Below are 21,192 nucleotides of genomic sequence, written 5' to 3'. Positions count from 1 at the left end.
TCCTCCACTTTCCTTGGCTACCTTGCCCTCCCCCTCCCTCTCTGACTCCTCTAGGGCTCATTCTACACCTCCACAGGGCGTACCTCTGATCTCTACCCCTCCCCGGAAGACTTTCAAGTATGGCAACCTTCTCCACATTGCCACTCTTAACTCTTCTGTCAAACATTCCTCTGATATCTGCCGCCTTCTTGAAGAACTTGACCTTGATGTCCTCGGTCTCACTGATACATGGTTCACGGCCAGCTCTGTCACCAGCTTTGACAAGCTCCTACCTGACGACTACACGATCCTCTCTGCGCCCAGGCCCAACGGACCCGGTGGGGGTGTAGCCCTTATCTTCCCGGAGTGGATTCCTGCCTCTGTCATTCCTACGCAGAGCTACTCCTCTTTTGAATGCCTTGTCTGCAGGCTCTCTCTCTCTTCCCTAGCCATTCCCTTACTATGGCTACTATTCTATTGGCCACCTGGTCAGATTTCTTCCTTCCTCTCTGAGTGGGCGGACCTTTCCTCCTCACTACTGGCCTCAACCACTCCTCCTTCTTGGAGACTTCAACATCCACCTGGATGCCTCCTGTCCCCTCTCTGGACTCTTTTGTGACCTCTGTGACTCTCTCTCACTCGCCATTCTCCCCTCTGGCCCGACTCATTTTGCAGGGCACCCTCTCGATGTTCTGATCTCCTCTGACCTTCCCCTCTCCGTCCCTCTCTCCACTCCTCTCTCCTGGAGAGATCACTTTCTCCTATCCTCCCACCTCACCCACCCTACCCCTCAGGCCAAGCCACCTCCATCACTGTCACCCACCTTCTTGGTCATCCGACCCATGAAGCGCGTGTCAGTTGAGGCTTTCGCTGCCACCTTCTCACCCCATTCTCCCCCTTTGGCTGACTCTCTCCCTGACACAGCCCTCTCCATCCTCCACTCCTCTATGTCTGATACTCTTGATATCCTTGCCCCTGTCATGAGAATCCGCCTGAAGCCCAAAGCCAAGTGTAACTCCGGATGTATACGAATTGTTCGAACTACAATTGTTCGAATTACAATTGACCTTTGCACAATTGACCGAATTGTGAAGGTCAATTGTTACATATATGCGGGGGGAAACCTACCGCAACCCCCATTATATATATATATATATATATATATATTACCAAACCTATATATATATATATATATATATGTGTGTGGTCAATTGTGCAAAGGTCAATTCGGACCCTCGACTTTCGGTCAATTCGGTAATTCGAACAATTGTGTTCGAACAATTTGGGTAATACTGTAACTCCTGGTAAGACTCAGACCTCATCACCCTTAAACACAAGTGCAGGTTGGCTGAGAGGAAATGGCCTGCTTCATGTTCATCCTCTGACAAACTAGCCTGCTGCCTGCTTCAAAGGCAATACCGACACTCCGTCCTCACCAAGAAGAGAGCTCATATCCAAGCCCGCATTTCTGTGGCATCAATCAACTCGGCTGAACTCTTTAAAATCTGCAAGGAACTAGCCAATCCTGCCACAGTCTCTACCCCTCCTGTATCTTCCCAGGCTCGCTGCATGGAACTGGCTTCTCGCTTCATCTCAAAAACCCAGGACATCCTGTCCTCACTCTCCTCCTATCACCTCCCTCCCTCCATTCCCTGCTCTTCCTCTGAGCCTTCTGTAGCCACCCCCTCCCTCCTTCTCTGCCTTTCCCCTTTTCTCTGCTATGATGTTTCTAGACAAGTCTGATCTATGAAAGTCTTGTCGAAACAGGTTTTCCCCTGTTCCTCCAAAACTATCAAGCACCACATTGACTCCCTAGCTCTAGCCTTGGCTGATTTCTGCAATCACTCCTTTGCTACTGGAGTCTTCCTATCCCCCCTCAAGCATTCCCTTGTGCACCCTCTTCTTAAGAAACCCTCTGCCGACCCCTCCTGCCTGGCCAACTATCGCCCAATCTCCATCACTCCCTTCCTGGGCAAGCTCCTGGAGACTCTGGCCATCTCCCATCTCAATCTCCACACTGAATCTGTTGGTTGTCTTTATGACCATCAGTCTGGCTTCAGAGCTGCCAGAAGCACGGAAGCTGCTCTCCTTAACATCTGTGAAAACCTGCTCTCCAACCTTGACTCCAACACTCTGTGTGTCCTCATCTTGCTTGATCTCTCTTCTGCCTTTGATACTGTCAACCATGCCATCCTGCTCAACCGTCTCCATGAGAACCTGGGTATCACTGGTCAGGCTCTGGCATGGCTGACCTCTTATCTCTCTGACCGACCCTCCCAGGTCCAACTTGGGTCCTTCCTCTCCAATATCTTTTTCTCTACCTGTGGTGTCCCCCAGGGATCTAATCTCTCCCCCTGGCTGTTCAACCAGTATCTGGCACTCCTTGCCCACCGCATCGCCACCCTCTGCCACAATTTTCAGTGCTATGCAGATGATACCCAGCTCATTTTCAGGCTACCCTCGGCCTCCTCCTCACCTTCCCTCATCTCTGACTGTCTGCTATCCAGGAGTGGTGTGCCACCAATGACCTCTGCCTTAATGCCAGTAAGACTGAGATTCTACTCATTGGCACACCCACTCCCTCCTTCCCTGCAGCTCTCTGGCCGGCCTCTCTTGGCCCTCTTCCTGCTCCCACCTACAAGGCTAAAAACCTCAGGGTCATCTTTGACTCCACACTCTCCTTCTCTCCTCACATCTCTGACGTCTCTAAGAAGTCACACTACGAGCTACACCTCCTCAGAGGTATTCTTTCTTTCCTCTCCTTCCCTCAGAAGCTCACCGTCTCCAGAGCCCTGGTTCTCTCTAGGCTGGAGTATTGTAACAGCCTCTATCTAAATCTACCTGCCTCTACGCTCCGCCCTCTTCAACTTATCCAGAACAGGACTGTGAGACTTGTCCTTGGCCTCAAGCCCAGGGATCTTATCTCTCCAGGACTGAAATCTCTGCACTGGCTCCCAGTGGCTGCGAGGATTAAGTTCAAAATCCTCTGCATTGTCCACAAGGCCTTCTGGGGCCTGGGGTCGCAATACCTTCAACTCTCTCTTCCCAAATATCTTCCTTCTCAAGCTTTTCGCTCATCCTCCTCCAACTCCCTCAGGGTCAGTCGCTTCTCCAAGCAACGAGTTGGTGGTAGATCTCTCTCTTCGGCAGGAGCATCCCTCTGGAACAGCCTTCCTGCCTCCCTGAAACTTGAGGAGAACCATCTCCGGTTCCGGAAGCACCACAAAACCTTCCTCTTAGCTTCTGCCTTCTCTCCCCCTCTCCCCTGTTGAATTCCTGGCTGAAACTGCACTGGTTACCTGGCCACCCTTTCTGGTCTCAGGCCCAGGCCCCGCCAATTGCACACCTGCACTGCCTCCCTGGCAACTCCCGCAGCTGGGGACTGTTATTCTGTATCCCTACAGTCCCCCTACCAGAACTTATGTCTGCTCTTACCTTGCTCTTGCCACCATCTGGCCGTTTTATTATCTTATTATTCTACTATCCCATGTACTGCACTTTCCCCATCTCTTCCCCCACACACTTTTCCCTTTCCCCTTCACATGCACTTGCGTGATCTGATTGACACCTGGCCTAGTAAGATCGCTGTCTGTCTTCCCCCGGTTTCCCCTCCCTTGCCTCGTTGTGCCTCAAAACACTTGGGTATAGGCACGTTATAAATGGCATATCATATCATCATAGGATCGGGTCCTATTTGGATACGTGTTTGGTCATGTCTCGTCGCCCCCTTCCATCGTTTGACTGCATTTGCTTGTCTTTTCCTGGAATTTTCTCTGCTTTAGTTACCTTGAATTTTCTTTTCCTTGAGACCTTGTAAAAATTGTATTTTGATTTTTACAACTAAATTTAAAAAATGTTTTTTTTAATAAAAAAAAATAGGTCTTTTTGCTCTGAAGTACCCAGTGTGCACTCTGTGGCAGTTGGGTTCTGCGGCACCTTGTGTCACCTTTTTCCTTTTTGTATAAAAAATAAAACTTGTTATCCCAGCAGGAGGTGCACCAAGCCTTTTTTCTTAGAGGATTGTTTTATCTTGTTTGGTTGCCCGGTGGTCTGCCCTACAATCACTTGAAGAGTTTGTTTCATTGATCGACAGGGCGGATGATAAGTCAGGGCCAGGAGTAGAACCAATGGCAGCGTCAGAGAAGGCCCCGAGTGATGAGAGAAAAGGAATGAAAAATCCCTTTTCTATTTTTGAACACGGAAAACAAATCGGCAAGGGGGTGACCTTGAAGGGCCCGGGCAAACAAGCCCAAAAGTAAAAAGACATTAAAAAAATGGCAAAAAACAAATCGTGTGGAACCCAAACTTTCAGAGAAAATTGAACATCCCAGAAGCTGGCAAACCAGTACGAAAGAACATCAGGATGGAAAGGGAAATAAACGCAGGCCCATCAACTCAGTTCCAGGGGAATGAAGCCGCCCTGGATGTGGGTCCTGAAGAAAACCAATATGGAGATGCGGGTTCAGAAGAAAACCAATATGGAGATTTGGAGGAGAGTGTACTGGATTTGCTAGACCTGTCGGTCTATGAAGATGAACTACCATCTAATATAGATGGAAAGGGGAGAGTTGTCCTGGTCAGCCTCCCTGAATATCTGGAGGAGGAGTTATTGGACTCGCCTAGCGGGCAACCGAGCTCACCCTTTTTCCTCACCCTAAGGGAAAAGCAAGCAAAACTGAAGTCCAGGTTATTTGAAGAGGCTGATTCCGTGAAGCAGGAATACCTTTTGGAGGTATTAATTGAGAAATCAGTTATGAGAAAAAGGTTCATTGTCAAATAGGTATGGAGCCAGAAGGAAGGGAAAGAGTGAACAAAAAAGGGGGAGAAGAAGGGAGAGCATGCATCACCATGAAAAGAATACTACAAGCTGAGGATGGTCTAATATTAAACATATCAAACCTAATGACTCTCCTGTACTACATCCCTCGACTTAGTGTTATTAACACAGATGACATCAAGATCTTCAGCTTCCCCAATGAGAGAATTATCGATAAAGTAACCTTATTTATGAGCTCTATGGCCCTGATAACCTTAATGATGGAAGCAAGAGATGATTTCCAAGCCCTGGGCTTTGACTTAGAGGGGCTTGACCCCTCTAGATATCACCAACCTGAATGGAAAGTTGAGACTGCTAAAAACTCTAGATCCCGAGATGGTGACAAGTCTCCGCTGATAAACCCCACATAGAGACCCTCAGAATGCAAACCCCCTATGAGGAGCCCCTACCCTCAGAATAAAATCAGTAAGGGTCGAAAGGCATCTGAAGTATGGTCAAATAAGGAAAAGCACTCCTTACCACACATTAAAATAACAGTACAAGGAAGGGGGGTCAAAGAAGCGACAAGAGCAAGTAAAACCCACAAACAAGTCAATACAAGTCAATGTTAAGACCATGCAACCTGGAGCTGGTTGGCGGGTGCCTTAGTTGCAAAGTCTTATGATTAGAGCCAGAGGAAAGAGAGCCATAGGAATTTGGAAATTGGGAGTTGGAACACTCAGGGATCCGGTAATCTATTTAATGAGGTGTTACCTACAATGTTAAAACTGGATATAATATGTATCCAAGAATCCTTTTTAAAGGAGCCCCCACTACTAGACGGATATGGGTTATACTTAAATGCTGCAAAGGAAGGAACCATCTTTGGGCCTGTTGGTGCTGTTAAAAAAGGGCTCTAACCTCAAGGTGGTGCAGTTAATAAACCCAAACCCCTACATACAGATGATACAGATTCAATCACAGAAGAAAGTCCAGAGAGGAAGCAATCTACTCCTAAACCCAGGAGGGAGGAACCTTTATTGATGTGGTAATGGATCTAATCGACCAAATGTTGGAGGAACATGAAAATATACAAAATAGTGATCTACGGGGGCTTAAACTCAAATGCCTTATTGGAAGTGGAAACACTGATCAAACAATACGTGGAAAGAGGAATTTGAAAAACAGTTGTGGTTCAGAGTGGATGCAGGAAATGGAATTAAGAGGGATTCATCTTATGAATGGAAACATCAAGGGTGACATCTCAGCTGCCTCCACATGCCCGAATGGTGTCACCAAGGCTACTCTGGACTATTTCTTTATCAGAAAACCTCCTCCCGGTGGTCGCATCTATCTTAGTGGAGAAAGTGGCCCACAGCGATCATGATCCGCTCATATTGACCATCACAGGGTTCATCTGCGAAAATTCCCAAAGATGGAAGTACCGGGTATGAACCTAGGGGGGTTTGAGCAGAGTGCATATCCAACCAAACGACATTCCAAAAATATCCAAAGACCTGAGGACAAGGCTAAATCGCAAGCTGGAAGAGGTTGAGTATGGACAAATTCTGTTAGCCTTCAGAGAATCAAAAGGGGGAAACATAAAACCAGAATTTAAACGCACACATATTTATGACATGGAGGTGGCATCACAGAAGAAGCTTTTAAGGAAAGATATCTGAGGGTTAAAAAACTCCAATTAACCAAACAAGAAGGAGCTCATACGAAAAAGGAGATAAAGTGTAAGAACTGGCTTAAGCTCCAGAAAGCTAACCTGCTCCAAAGGAATGCTGAAAGGATGCTGAAGACACTCACTAACCGAAATAGCAGGAACTTTTGGCAGCTATCGAATGACAAGGAGAATTCAATCGGCCCATAAATATATTAAATCCAATTCCAGAGAAGGTCTGTGTTTCCCATTTTAAGAAGCTGTTTGCGAAATCGAACAAAACATCAATGCAGACGGAGACAGGAGGACCACAACTCAAATGCTGGATTATCACATTTTAGAGAGAGGAGATTATTATGCTGATAAAAAAGCAAGTAGTTCTCGAGCACCTGCCCTGGATGGTATGAAGGCCATCCTGAAAGCAGCTCCAGAACAATGGGCCAAGTTTTGTGAAATCCTATTTAGAAGGATATTGGAGAAAGGTAAAATCCCCAAATCGTGGAAGTATGCGATTGTGGTCCCAATATTCAAACAATGGGACTGCCACATTCCGACGAACTACAGGCCAATCGCTCTACTCGATGATGTGGGAAAATGTTCACAATTATCATCTTAAAGCAATTAAAAGATTGGATTAAGAAGACAAGTGGCTGAAACAAGGATGTCTGCTTGCTCCAACCCTGTTCAACTTCTTTATCGAAGATATGCAATGGGTGTTGAAGGATAAAACAACCTTCCCTCCAAAAGTCAGTGGGCTGGCTATTATACGTGGACGATTTGGTCCTCCTGGGTCGGACCAAAATTGGACTTCAGAGGAAATTGAATATTTTTTAGAAATATGTGGACAAGAATACATTGAAAATGAATGCAGCTAAATCAGCGATCATGGTACTTGGGGACGTGAGAGGAAGCAGAAAAAAGAAGGAGAGCTGGTTGCTAGATGGGAATCGTCTAACCACAGTAAAGGAACAAAAATATCTGGGGACAATGGTAAATGTTTCCGAAGGAGAGAAACCATGGGTCGATTATCTGAAAAAAAGGTTCAACATCTAATGGCCCAAGGCAGAACCATTGACCGAAGGTTTGGAAAGTTCTTGCACCAACCAATTTTAAATGACTATAAGCAAAAGGTGTCGCCAGTTCTCATTTTTGGAGCTGAGGCTTGCCTGGGTATACGAAAAAGGCTCATTCTGGAAAAGAACATTGCACTTACCATTGGCGGTCCCCGTGGCCATGATCCGACATGAAATGGGTTAACCACATTGCATGCTAAGGTTCTGTGGAACAAGCTAGCGTCATTCAGGAAAGCAAAACTGGGAGATTGCCCCCCACAATTGGAAGTGATTAAGATCAACGAAAAAGGTGGAAATGATTGGCCTTTAGAGCAATGGAGGAAGGACTGTACATCGTTGTAAAGACTGGAGGGGGTGTCTGTGCTCCTGCTCTCTATATGGCAGAGGAGAGGCACAGAGGACCCCAGCCACGATTCTCTATTATTGGTAACGTAGTTGAGCAATCAAGGCTTAGCTCTCAGGAGGTGATGCAGGCTGGTTCTTAAGTACAGTGTAGTCCGCAAGCACCCACCAAGGAGTGTCCACACACTGCATTAAAATACAATTCTTTATATAATTAAGGTTCATGGTTATATACACAATCACAATAACTCACTTTGTGCTCAGCTAATCTACAATGGCAAACATATACACAGTTCTAAATGGTACCGCAATTACTATGAAATTTCATCAAAGTGCATCTACTGTACTTAGTTTAAATGTCACACAAATCAAGTAATAAAGAGAACCAACAACAGACATAGGAGGAAAAGCAGTTGGTTAGAACAATTGGCAGAAAAACTGGCCCCTACCACTAGATACAGTTCTGTGTGAGGATCCACCCCACCTGGGCAACCTGTAAAATAAAGATATACTACAAGCCCAGTCCATATATTGATCAATGAGTCTTATTTCCTGCTAAAATGTTTCTACCACCCCAATGTACCTGGAATAGAAGTTTTCGACGTCGTGTTGTCGATGGATCCTTCTTGAGCGGCTCCCTTTAAGGCAGGAGCCATGGATCGTTGATCCCTTGAAGAAATTATGAACAACGGTGTAGAGGAAGCAGCTTCGGTCTTGGTGGTGCTCGTCGACAATCGGTTGTGGAAATCCTGCGCAGAAGAGGCATGCAGGGTTCCTCGATGGTCGATAGTTCATTCCGCAAAGAGTAAATGAAGAATTTTGGCCCAGCAAGGGTATCGAGTTGTCCAGCGTCTCTGCGGTTTTTGGGTGGCGGAAACCCACTTGCGGATACTCCTCGGCACGACGGCGGCCTTGACTCCAGGACAAAGCAGTCGGCATTGCGGCAAGAGCATCCTTGGATTCGAATGTCTTAGTCAGGTGGAGCATTGCAGCTCTGGTCATCAGTGGTTCGGCGTCAAGCGGTCCCCGCTTCTGGGCAACACAGCTTCGAGGGGTCTCGAGCGGTTATAGCAAACCTGAAAACCCTGTCAACGATGCTGGATGGCTGTCCAGCGCTTCTCTTCGTTCTCCTTGGCGGCTCCAGTTTCTGGTCGGCAGCCTTTCGAGGGTCTGACTTCCAGGGAGCTTCAGAGAAGGTTAGCTGTGCATCATGGTCCCTCGTAGCTCAGGAAGAAAGCACCTAACCAGGTCCTCTCGTGGATCAGTCTCAACGGCTCAGTGGCTTTTGGATTTCGGTGAAGGGAGACAGCAGTCAACCTTCTTCTTTGGGCTCAGTTGTCGAGATCAAGCGTCAGTTTCGACTTCAGCTTCTGAAAGAATTCTAGCAATGAGAGGCCCCCAGATATACTAGTTGACCTCTCATTCACTCTGCTGGGTCCCACTCAGGCAACCAATCACTCAGAAGTCCATTCATGCAGTCAGGCAGCCAATCAGGCTCACAGTGCATTCAGGCTATTTGTTTCAAAAAAGGTAGGAGGCACCCCTCTCCAGAAAGAACATGGCATGATAACCTGTTCTGTTGTCACCCTGAGTTACCATGGGGAACCCAGACATGGACTCCTTGCTCACTGTGCTCAGAGAGGCACAGCTCCACCTGACTGATGAGGCCCAACATGGCTGAAACACTTGTATGGGGTTGCTGTTGGTACTCTTGTTCAGAAGGGAATTGCCATAGCATTTCGGTGCTGGACTGCCCATGTGGGAGGGACAAAGACTGATATGCAAATGGATATTTCCCATCTGTGAAAGGTACAGTAAGCAAAAAGTGATGGCTGCAAACTCTCAAAGTGGTTAATAACCACAGAACATGTAATCATCCCGTGTTCTTTCGAGAGAAGGGCGCCTGCTACCTTGTTTTAAAAAATATTTGCAATGAACTTGGGGTTGGTCACCCTGAGTTACCTGAGGGAACCCAGATGTGGACTTCCTGCTCACTGTGCTCAGAAAGGCACAGCTCCACCTCACTGATGAGGCGCAACAAGGCTGAAACACGTATATGGACTTGCTGTTGGTACTCTTGTTCAGAAGGGAATTGCCAAAGCATTTCAGTGCTCAACTGCCCATGTGGGCAGGACAAAGAGTGATATGCAAATGGGTATTTCCCATCTGTGAAAGGTACAGTGAGCAAAATGCGATGGCTGCAAACTCTCAAAGTGGGAAAAAAAACACAGAACATGTTATCATGCCATGTTCTTTCTGGAGAGGGGCGCCTGCTATCCTTTTTGAAAAAAGTTTTAGAAAGAGGCTGTTGCAGTAATCCAGCCTAGAGTGAACCAGAGCTCTAGAGACAGTGGGCCCCATTACAAGGTTGGAAGTAGCCTTGCCGGGAAGAGGGGTGGGTAGAGTATTAAATAGGGTACAATGGGTGAAGAAGTATGGGATAGGATGAGTGCGGTAGAGTATACAGTAAATTAGAGAGGGTGTGGGGGCGGGCTAGAATAGTGGGGTGGGGTAGAATAGGTTGGGGGAGGAGTTAAGTGGATGGGGTTGTGTGGATTGGGTTTGAGGAGGGAGAGGAGTGGTGTTTCGCTCATCGCAGTAACATCAGCTCAGCAGAGGCACTAGAAGAGAAGCATCTATCCCTGATTAAATTACTGATTGGCCATTCCAGTTTCCCGTCAGGTCCCCACAAAGGCAATGCAGCAGGTGGTGGCACTATTGTTCTGAGTTGGCCTCTCCACCACTACCCCCAAACCCACATCCACCAGGCTCCGTCGCTAATCATTTCTTTCATCAGGACAGTTTTGGTTACTGTCTGGTGTCAGACGTACCCACTGTTTGAGAGACTAGAGCCAGTGAAGGGTGGCCACTGGCAAGTCTACCTTCTTTGAGGGTATTCTATTAATTTAGTTGCAATCAGAGTGTATCCTTGCAATGGAATCCTCCGAATTCGGCAACAGGCTGTCAATGGATCAGTCTTAGGTGCACAACCTCTGGGAAGCAGAGGGTTGAGTCTTTCATCAACATTCTGGTGCCATTGAAGACTTATATTTGGATGGTGCACACGAGGAGGATTCGGGTTCAAATACTCACCACTGCAATATTTAGGTACACAAGCTGTAGAGGTCCAGATATACTCAGATGTGCATGCTAAAAGTGTAACTTAGGTCTCGAGGGTTCAAGCCCCACATGTGGTTATCAGTGATAACTCTGGGTGGGGTCTTGGTTCAAGACTTGGATTGTAGACTTGGGGGTCCTCAAAGGGATCTGTTCAACTAGGGGGAGATGGGCTAGTGACAGACACTTGTGGCTTGGATGTGTCTCCCTCAAAAGTCTTAGAAAATGTTTTACATCTGCCAATGTAGAGCATTTTCTGTTGCACGTTCCACTCTCCCCTAGTATTACTGCCCCTGTTTGCAGTCTGGAGGCCACAATGGTAAAAACGAATGCATAAAGGAGGCTGTGCTCAGGCCGACCCATGCGGCCTCCAGAACACAAATGGAGGTCATGGCAAGTGTCTGGAACAGGAAGGCAGGAGAGGAGGTAGGGAGATGAAAGGGCTGGGGTGGCACACAGTGGAAACAAAGGGAGCTAGGTGAGGCAGCTCCTAAAAAGGGCAGTGCTAGAGAGCGGCTTTGCTGGAGAGTGGGCATCTGATGGCGACCTGACTCAACTTCGCAATTCTGACAATGCCATTTAGACATAGAACCAAAGTTCTTGAGGAGATGGGTGTGTGCCATTGATGGATAAGTCTAGGTAACTGGCAATTGCATTCCAGGAAGAAGGATTCTGCTCTGACACCAGGATTGCGATCTCTGGACCATGATTCGTAGACAGCCCATTAACGAGACTGACCAGAAAACAACGCCCAGAGAATACCACCCAGGTGGGGTGCGCAACAGGCCTGGAAGAAGAAAGCTGAGGGCGCCAGTAGGGCAATAGATAAATAATAGAGGCACACAGGGATCATGGTAGGGCCATGGCAGTGCCATGCTTGATTCAGTTGAGAGAGAGGGCTGGGCGGGGAAGCATGGAATTGGTTGCTCAGAGGTACAATTCTTTGATGGGGCATAAATCGCACCATTTGGAAGCCACTTTGCAACAACTAAAAAAAGGCAGTTGTTCGTATGAGCAGTCGCTAGTGGGCAGGATAATGATATAGAACCCTGTCAGCACCAAGGTTGTGTTCCCTACTCCTCCCTCCAATCAAATTCACCTTGCATCATGTAATGTCCTTTGACAATATGGCAATCATTCAGGTGGGCAGGTGAATTTCTATACATCGACTGCATTTAAGCCATCGGTTGATGAGCAAGAAGGTGGATCACTGCATCTGGCCACTGGACCACTTTCTTTCTTTTAGCAACTGTCTAGGTCTGGAAAACAGGTGAAATCCTACACACCATATTTATCAGCTTTTGAGGCTCACAGGAACTCTAATGAACCTCTAGGCCTTCTTCACATGTTTTCCCCCTTTCGTTTTTTAGACTTGGGCATCGTCCTTTTTTTTTGGCTCATGCGACCTACGGTGGGCTTCTCCAAGCACCTAAGGCATACGTTGCTTGCTGAATGTGTTTCAGATTTCCGCGGTGTTAGACATGCGCTAGGAGTACAGGAGTCACTCTGGTGAGTAACATGTATTTAATGAAGGTCACCTTCCCCAATCCTCCAGCATAACATGTACTTGTGGGGGTCTGCTACAACACACCTACCTGGTGTTACTGGGACCCACACTGTCTGATCACCCTGCTTATTTTACAATGAAGAGCATTGTATCCCATGGCGTCATGTATGCTCACTCTGAATTAGTGAATTATCCACAACATATCTTAATTCAGGGAAACATTTCCTGTTGCATGAACTTTGCCCAGGGTTCACTGTAGTTTTGATGGTTTTTATGGCAACATTACAAGCGTCCAGAGCAATTTTTCCAGAAGATGTATTTGTGTTGATTGAAATCAGTTTTGATTGTGACAATGACATCATTCTCTGGGCAAAGATGGGAAAGATGGCAGTAAATGAATCATGCTGTGTTGGAGGTGCGGTCAATGAGCACCACCTTCCCAAAGTGCCCATTGGTTCTTCCTACCTGTGGATACTTGTAGATTCCCGCAAGTTGAGCTATCCGGTAGGACGTCGCCGATGACAGATCGCCGATGAAACCAGCAAGTCTGTCCTTCCTCCGACAGCTGTAATTTGGTACTGGAGTTGTTGTACCTGAGAGTATGCTCAGAGTTCCCCGAAGAGCTTTTATCACACTGGAGCATGAGTCATAAATGTGGTAACCCAGCGTGAGGTTTGGTAAGAGTTCAGGGTTTCGGTTGATCTCTTCTGTGGCGTAGATAAAAGCCAAGATGTGTCGAAAATAGCGGATGTTTGCGCTGATAGAGAAAAATGATAAAGGTATGTACACGGTCAACGCACTTGTGTCCATTTGCACGGTTATTCAGTAGTGATTTAAAGACAGGTAATAAAAAGTAATTCATTAGATAAAATGTTGACAGCATGACAGCCAATCAGATTCCTCTGAATGTAGCCTCTAATTACTCGCAAAAAAACACTGCCAATGAGCAGTAGAGAATGTACTAAAGGGAAAGTGAGACAGAGGTCTACAGAGGGAGAAACAAGAGGAAAGGCAGGTCGTGGTAGTCTGGCACACTAAGTGGAGTAACGAGTGGTGTGGTGGTGCAGATAGAGTTGCAGGTAGAGGTGCAGAATGAGGAGAAGGAGGAGTGAGTGTTAAAACTGAAGACGGAGGTGCAGAGTTAATTAATTGGGAGAAGAGGAGTAGTAGGGAAGAGTGTAGAAGAGAGTGGAGGAATTGATGATTAAAGAGGAGTGGAGAGTGTACTGATTGGATGAATTGATGATTAAAGAGGAGGGGAGGAGAACGTAGAAGAGATGGGAGGAGGTGAAGACCAAAGATGTGCTGAGAACAGTACAAATGAGGTTGTGGGAGGAACAAGCTTGCGGTGGAGATGCAAGAAGGTTTGTCTGCAACCAACACAAGGGCAAGAACCCAGGTTGGGTGTCAGGGCCGTACGTGAGCAGCAGATCACTGGAGAAGAAAGTAAGACAGGGTTGGGTGGCAGCAGGATCATGGTAGCTGAGACCTGACCCTCTATTAGGGAGCCTCCCAGCCCAACTCACCTCTGAGGGGCATTGCAAACATCGCTGTAACATACTATGTATGTTAAAGATAGTCTCCTACAATACGTAGCATAGCAGTAATTTGAGGAACGCATTGGAGCTGCTCTATTTCTAATGGGTGAGGTAAATCAGGGTGGGGCCACCAGTGAGGTGGTGACATGTGTATATAATGCAGAATGAGCCTGTTTGAATCTCTACGAGTTGCGTCCTCCATAGAGTCCACCCGGCTTCATGACAGATGGCGTCAGAATGGGGATCCACCGAGTCCTGATTGGAGGCCTACCTCTCCTCTCCCAATATAACCCTTAAATTAGAGTGGATCAGAGAAATGGTTTGAGGTCTTCCCTTCCAAGCCACCCCAGGAGAAGCAGCTTTGACCTTTCTAGTATGGACAGTATGGACATTCCGCCCAGAGGTCCAGTGCTGGTGATTACAGGTTAATAATAGACCAGTTTCCCCGGGAACCAATGAGACGATAGCTCCCAAGTCCAGGCTGGCTATGAAGTATTGTATTGTAAGCAGGGGGCGGGTGTCATAGATTGTCACTATTGTGGTGAGGTCCAGGTGGTACTATTTAACTGAAGGTAAACGGATAGGACAAATAATATATGAAAAATAACCTGCCAGTACTGTGGAAGTGGTAACAGGGGTTTTGTTCCACCTACTTGTCCCTAAACTCCCAAGATACCAAAAGACTCTCTCTGAGACAGAGGCCCTCATTACGACCCTGGCGGAAAGTGACTGACCGGACCGCAACAGCGTAAATAGCGTTTCCGCCATTGCACGAAGGAGCAAAGAGCGGTCCATTCCGACCCATCGGGCACGAGCACCACGCCATGGCGGAAGTGCAAAGTCCGCGATGGCGGAAATGTCCCCAAAACGGCCCACACCGCCGCCGTACGTCGCCCTAGGTGCAATACCGCCACCCATCACAGCGGACACCGCAGAGTGCGCCTACCGGAAAGTACGGTGACCGGAAATATACGGAAACGGAAGTAAAAACATGGGCCCGGAACGGGAAACATCCCGCCGTACACCTATAAAACCACTAAAACCACACTACCACTAAAAACACTACCCTGAGACACACCCCAACCCGTCATCCACCCTAGCGAAACCAAGAAAAATGGGAAAAGTAGCGAAGAAAGCGTGCGACCGCAAGCGGCAGGTCCACTTCTCCCGTGAGGAACTCACCGTGCTAACAGAGACCCTCCAGGAGAATGCTGCCGTCGTCTTCTCCACGCAAATGACCAGGACGGCACTTGCGAACAAGAAGGCCATATGGGCTCTGGTGGCACAGCGGGTAAGCGCGGTGGGGACCGCACCCCGCACCCCACAGCAATGCCGAAAGCGGTGGGACGACCTGCGGATACGCGTCCGCAGCATACTCTCTGCCAACCGCAACATTGCCACAGCCACCGGGGGAGGTCCTGAATCACCCATCAAGTTGACCCCATGGGAAGAAATCTGTGCCTCCACCATCGGAATGGAGAGCATTGAGGGAGTCGGAGGGATGGAGAAAGGAGTGCAGACATCAGAAGAATCAGGTAGGTGGGCCAGATAAAACAATGCTAAATCCACAATGTCCAATCATGTGAAGTACCATGTGTCCACATAGTGCAACAGAAACACATGTCCAGGAGAACGTCCACACACATCGCCCTCATAGCGCACTTTAAAACCACAATAAATACATAAATAATTAAAAACCCCTAAAACACCCACCACACGTCCAGCAGGCACACCCTAACTGCAGGCTGCCAAACAACTGCACCCTCACCCCACACACAAATGAAAGCACCTCCAAGGCCCCGACCCAAATCACCCTCATGTACCACCCCAATGCATGTGAAACAATGCCATTCCAATACCCACAGACCCATTAATAACCCTCGCCCTCCTTTACTCCACCACAGGGTCCGATCCAAATGACGAGCATCAGGACACCCCTACCAGCACACCTGCAAAGAGGGCCAAGACCAACGGCCAAAGACCCTCCACCTCAGCTGCACGCATCAAGACACGGCAGCAGCACAAATCAGGTGGCAGCACAGAGGAGGGAACATCAACAGGCACCCCAGCAGCCAGCATGCCCACAACACCACCACCACAGGTCCCCCCAACGGATGCCACAGAAGGCACTGCCTCTGGTGGCAGCAGCACCATAGGTGACACCCCATTGATGGCAGCATGCTCCGACACAGAAGACGGGGATGTCGAAGTCAGATCCATCCATGACCTGTCCCAATCCCCCTGTCTGTCCCATCCCGTACAACATGAGAATACCACGCAGGGGCACCCACAAGACGACGACTGGCCATCCCCCCCAAGCCCTGTGGCAAGGCAACATGAGGTCAACAGCCCCTCTGTGACCCCCCCGCAAATGGCCATGGCCCAGCAAAGGCAACAGTCCCTCGACCAGTTAATCGGGCAACAGCAGCAACTGGCCACGCTCCTCAAGGACCATGCCGATGAATGTGGGGGCACTAAGGCAGACATAGAAACATCAACTGAGACACTTAGGGCAGAAATGGAGAGAGGTACAGAGACACTAAGGGCACAAATGGAGAGTAGCACCGAGAGCCTGAGAGTCCAAATGGAGAGTAGCACCGACAGCCTGAGAGTCCAAATGGAGAGAAGCACCGAGAGCCTGAGGGGGGAACTGCATGCGACGTCCAAAGACGTATGTGCCGAACTTGCCGCAGTGCGCCGTGTGCTCACGGAGCTCTCACAAACCCTTAGGGACATGCATGGACGTGAGCAGGCAGAGACATCTTCCGTTGCAAGTTCCGTCCAGGGCAGCCCCCAACGTAGATCTGGGAGGAACCTGCGCTCCACAGGCAGGGGTGCCCCTGACACCCGCAGAGGGGGCTTGCAATAGCGACAGTCCACTGACAATGAGCATCTTTGGACACTGGTGTTCGGGGGGGAGGTAGGAGGGTGGAGGGGGTGTGTTGGGCTCACTTGGGTGGCGGGTCGATAGGGTGTTCAACATGATATCACATATGCCATAAACAAGTGCACGATCAACCAATGAGATGTGTCGACAATGATCTTGATGTACTAGGCCATCCTAGGCGTATAGTCGATATTGTGCATGTACCAGACACACACAGTGCCACGAGTCCCGTGTCCATGTATCAGCCACCAGGCGTGAGTGCTAGAAGCATGCATCAATGACATGCTGACGAATGTCACGGCCCTCCGGTGCCTCGCAGACTCCTTGAGGTGCTGCCACATCCCCACCCTCATCATGACCATCATCAGGTGCTTGCAGTTCTGCGTCTGGGGGCATGGGCACATTTCTACGTACGCACATGTTGTGGAGCATGACACATGCCATCACCATCTTTGCAACCTTCTCATGGCGGTACAGGAGTGCCCCGCCAGACCTGCTGAGGCAGCGGAAACGAGTCTTCAGTAGGCCGAATGCCTGTTCAATGACTACACGGGTACGTGAGTGGGCATGGTTGTAGTCCTCCTCATGCTGGTCCCGTGGGTTCCGGACTGGTGTGAGGAGCCATCTCTTCAGTGGATACCCAGCATCACCTGTATGTGGACGATAAACGTATGATGTGGAATGCCATTGCTACGTACGCACACCCCCCCCCTTCCTGCCAGGTCATTGCCGCATCACATACCCCACATCATCATGCATGAAAAGAGACTCACCGAGTAGCCAGGATCTGTTCCCTGCGTGTCGCTCCATGTAGCGTGGTATAGTAGAGTTCCTCAAGACCATAGAATCATGGGTTGATCCAGGGAATCTGGCACAACAATGTGTAATGATCCTGTTGGAGTCACACACCATCTGTACATTCAGGGAATGAAATTGTTTTCGGTTGCGGTACTGGGCCTCCATGGCATGTGGGACGACCAATTCCACATGGGTGCAGTCGATGGCACCAATGCAACCCGGTATGCCGGCAAGTGCATGGAATCCCACTTTAGTGTTGGTAATGTCCTGCTCCGAGCGTGGTAGAGAGATGTAGTCGTCTGCGTGCTTCAGGAGGGCATCGAGCACTTGCAATAGTGTCCGTGAGAACAGTGGCTGAGAAATGCCATGCAACTGTCCGACTGTGTGCTGGTAGGTGCCCGTGGCCAGGAAGTGGAGTACAGACACCACCTTCAGTAGGGGTGGGATGGCGGTTGGGCTGTCTATCATGCTGACAAGGTCAGCCTGTGTCATGTCCACTATTGCGGCTATGGTGTCCCGGTCCAAACGGTAGAGGGTGTGGATCTGCTCATCAGTGAGGTTGAACGGATGTGCTCGGAGGCGTGGGATTGCGGGCTGCCTGCGTGGTGGTAGTGGCTGTGCTGGCGGCCCTTGCGGGCCCTGCCTTGGCCTCCTCCTCCTCCTGCGTCTCCTCCGTGCGGCCGGTTGTAGTTGGTGTTCGTCTTCTTCTTGGAGTTGGAGTACTTGCAGTGCTATCAGGTCCCCCAGGGCCAACATCGCGAGTCCTGCCGGTAGCATTTCGGAGTGGGTGTGGTTGTGGGAGGAGACTGGGTGTGCACTTTATGTGTTTTCAGGCTGTATGGCCTCCACCTGTGGTGATTCATTCCACCTGTGCAAGCTGCTCTCCCCTTTGGGCGAGCACGTCCCGCACACAACGCTGCTATTCGAGGAACGGCATCTTGCTATTGCAATCATGTATTTGTACCCGATGGCCGTGTAACATTTGTTGATATGTACATTCGGCTATGGTCCCATTGTTTCACATACAATCTTTGCAGTCGCAAACAGACTTGTGATGGGTCAGTGGAACGTAGTACTCGAGTAACGGTGGGCCCTCATGCATCACTGTACCGAGTTGCAACGACGGGCGGGGCGTCCCATTAGTGGGTGATGGCAGTTGACATTTTCACACACAGCTGCACCAGATGGATTAATTTGTGATTTCAAACGGCCACAGATGCCTTTTCGACGTGATGTTGCAAATGAGGAATTCGAAGGCCGGCGCTTTCGGTTTTCGGCTAGCGGAGAGGAGATGCCCACAGGTCTGACTGCAAATATAATGTTCTATTGTTCGATGTCCTTGAGACAGAGGCCATGGCGAGGAAGCAATGATTGATATGAATAGTTTGGGATGCGCAATAGTGACGTGGGCGATGAGGCCGGACGTTCCCAAATTCATGTAACTTCACAACACAGAAATTACGGGCTGGGACACTGTGGATTTTGCAGGCTGCATAACGCACAGACTCAATGGAAATCCCGAATGTTTTGTGAGTAAATATTCAGGCGTTTTTATAACAGGATGAGGGAATGATGAATGGATGCATGGGCAGGTGATTTGATACAGGGTTTGCCATGTACAGGGCTTCTTGGAATCTATCCGCCTCCCCTGCGCTATGTGATGCAGGGCTGCCATAGTGGAACCATCGTCTATCTGGCCTTGTTGAGCCCTCCCTGTCTCGACGCGCCTTCAGACACTTGTGTCCATGCACGTTAACATTCCCATCTGATGGAATCTGTTTTGACAGACGCATGCACAGGTACACTCGTTTGGGATGGTGTTTACACCTCGATATAGATAGTTATGAGTCGCAAGTGGTTTTGGGGTGGTGATGATCCTTTGGAGTGGGCTAGCATGCATATGGCTGTGGATTTAGTGTGGTCATTGGAGTGAGTTGTTCGAATGTACTTCTGATGGCCATTCTGTTCTTTTTCTTTTCTTTTGGTTGACAGGTATCTCCTCCCCTTTTGCCACTGCCATCTGTATGCCACTCCTGCAGATGGCGTTTACTCACGACACCTGCTGCTTCGTGTTAATCAGTGGAGCAGCATTACGATCTTATGGGACGATCGCCAATGGCCCACATGCCCTTACGCAGTACTAGTGGCTCGGAGCAACATTTCGGCCTTTCAGTTGGACTAGTGCCTCCCCATTGGGACGGGCCTGCGGTTCTGTGCGCTTCCATGTTGCCTTTTCGTACGTGAATGTGGCTCTGTGTACCATGATGGAACAGGGCGTCACACAAGTAGTAGCTGGTCATTCCTTGCGGATGCAGCCCACAATGGTGATATGTGTTTTGTAGTTCATGGACTAATGGCTGTATGAGCTTGGTGATTTAGTTGTGCATTAAATTTCTATTCTGATATGGGACGTGTAGCGTTCTTCTTTGCGAGTGATGTGGCATATTCCTATTTGGGGAGCGATGTATTGTGAGGAGATCTGCATTGGGTTCCGGTTTCGGAGTATAGTCGCGTGGTACTGTGCTGGGCGCGTTTGCCTACGGAGCCCAGTGAGGTCAGGGATGGGGGATGCCAATATGACTGTTTGGATGTTGTCATGCTCAGGGGCGGGGGATTGGGTTTTGTGTAACAGACGACGGTCAGCCAGGTGGACTGGTGGAATGTTGTGATTTTCGGAATATTGCTGGTCACAGGTGCCTGTGTTTGCGTGCGTTTCGGGGGGGGGAATGTGGTCATGTCCATTGGTATGGCTTCTGTATTCGTGCCATCTGTGCCCTGCAGCTCCCATTGGCCCCTCTTGTGGATCTTTTGTTCGTTGGCATGCATGGGTGACTTGTACATTTCACTGGTAGCATTGTGACTTCATTGCACCTACGAGGAGTTGTACTTTGTGGGCAGGGAGCGGTGTCCAGGCACTCAGTGGGGCCGTTTACGGTTGATTCGCGATGCCGTACTTCTCACCATGGCGGAATGGTGCTTTCCGCCATGCTTGATGGCGTTAGGTACATGTCCGCTAGGGTCGGAATTCGCGTACCCTTGCGCCATGGTGGTATTTACGGTTTGGCATGGCGCGCGCGCGCGTACTTGGTGCAGTTAGCGTTGGCTTTCACTACGGTGTCGCTAATGGCTTCGTACTTTGCGGTGGCGGGTCATAGTCGCACCGAGCGCTATTCGATGGCGGTATTGCATCTCCGCCATCGTTTTCCGATTTCCGCCAGGGTCGTAATGAGGGCTAGAGTGTTCATGAGCCCTTCACTACTCTTTAGTGACCACTTTCCAGCAGCCCAAAAAAGACAACCCTTACTTCAATCTGCCTTCAAAGATGTGCTCTCCAAAGAAGCTGGCCTTCAAAGACTGTGCTGTACTTTGAAGAAGGGACAGGGCTCCTTTCCGCAAAGTACAGCAGCAACGACTCTACTACAAACTGCTGGCCACACCCTCTTTAAAGGAAGGCATTAGACCTGGCACACAGCATCTGATCACAGGACACCGTGGGAGACACAAGACACAAGATCATGCATTAAGT

The 21,192-nt window shown here is 49.0% G+C and overlaps 1 protein-coding gene across 1 annotated transcript in view; it reads right to left on the bottom strand.

Moving 5' to 3' along the window:
• The window catches only part of LOC138510646 (vomeronasal type-2 receptor 26-like), a 219,407-nt gene that overhangs the window by 174,433 nt on the left and 23,782 nt on the right, over nt 1-21,192 (bottom strand). The window contains exon 2 of the mRNA XM_069626434.1: nt 12,909-13,200. Coding sequence (XP_069482535.1) covers nt 12,909-13,200 — 292 coding nt within the window. The remainder of the gene's footprint in view (nt 1-12,908; nt 13,201-21,192) is intronic.

The sequence above is a fragment of the Ambystoma mexicanum genome, chromosome 6p (assembly GCF_040938575.1).
Source record: "Ambystoma mexicanum isolate Mex_15411 chromosome 6p, UKY_AmexF1_1, whole genome shotgun sequence".
Lineage (NCBI taxonomy): Eukaryota > Metazoa > Chordata > Amphibia > Caudata > Ambystomatidae > Ambystoma > Ambystoma mexicanum.
The sequence above is the reverse complement of the archived record's forward strand: the minus strand, read 5'-3'. Positions and strand labels throughout refer to the sequence as shown.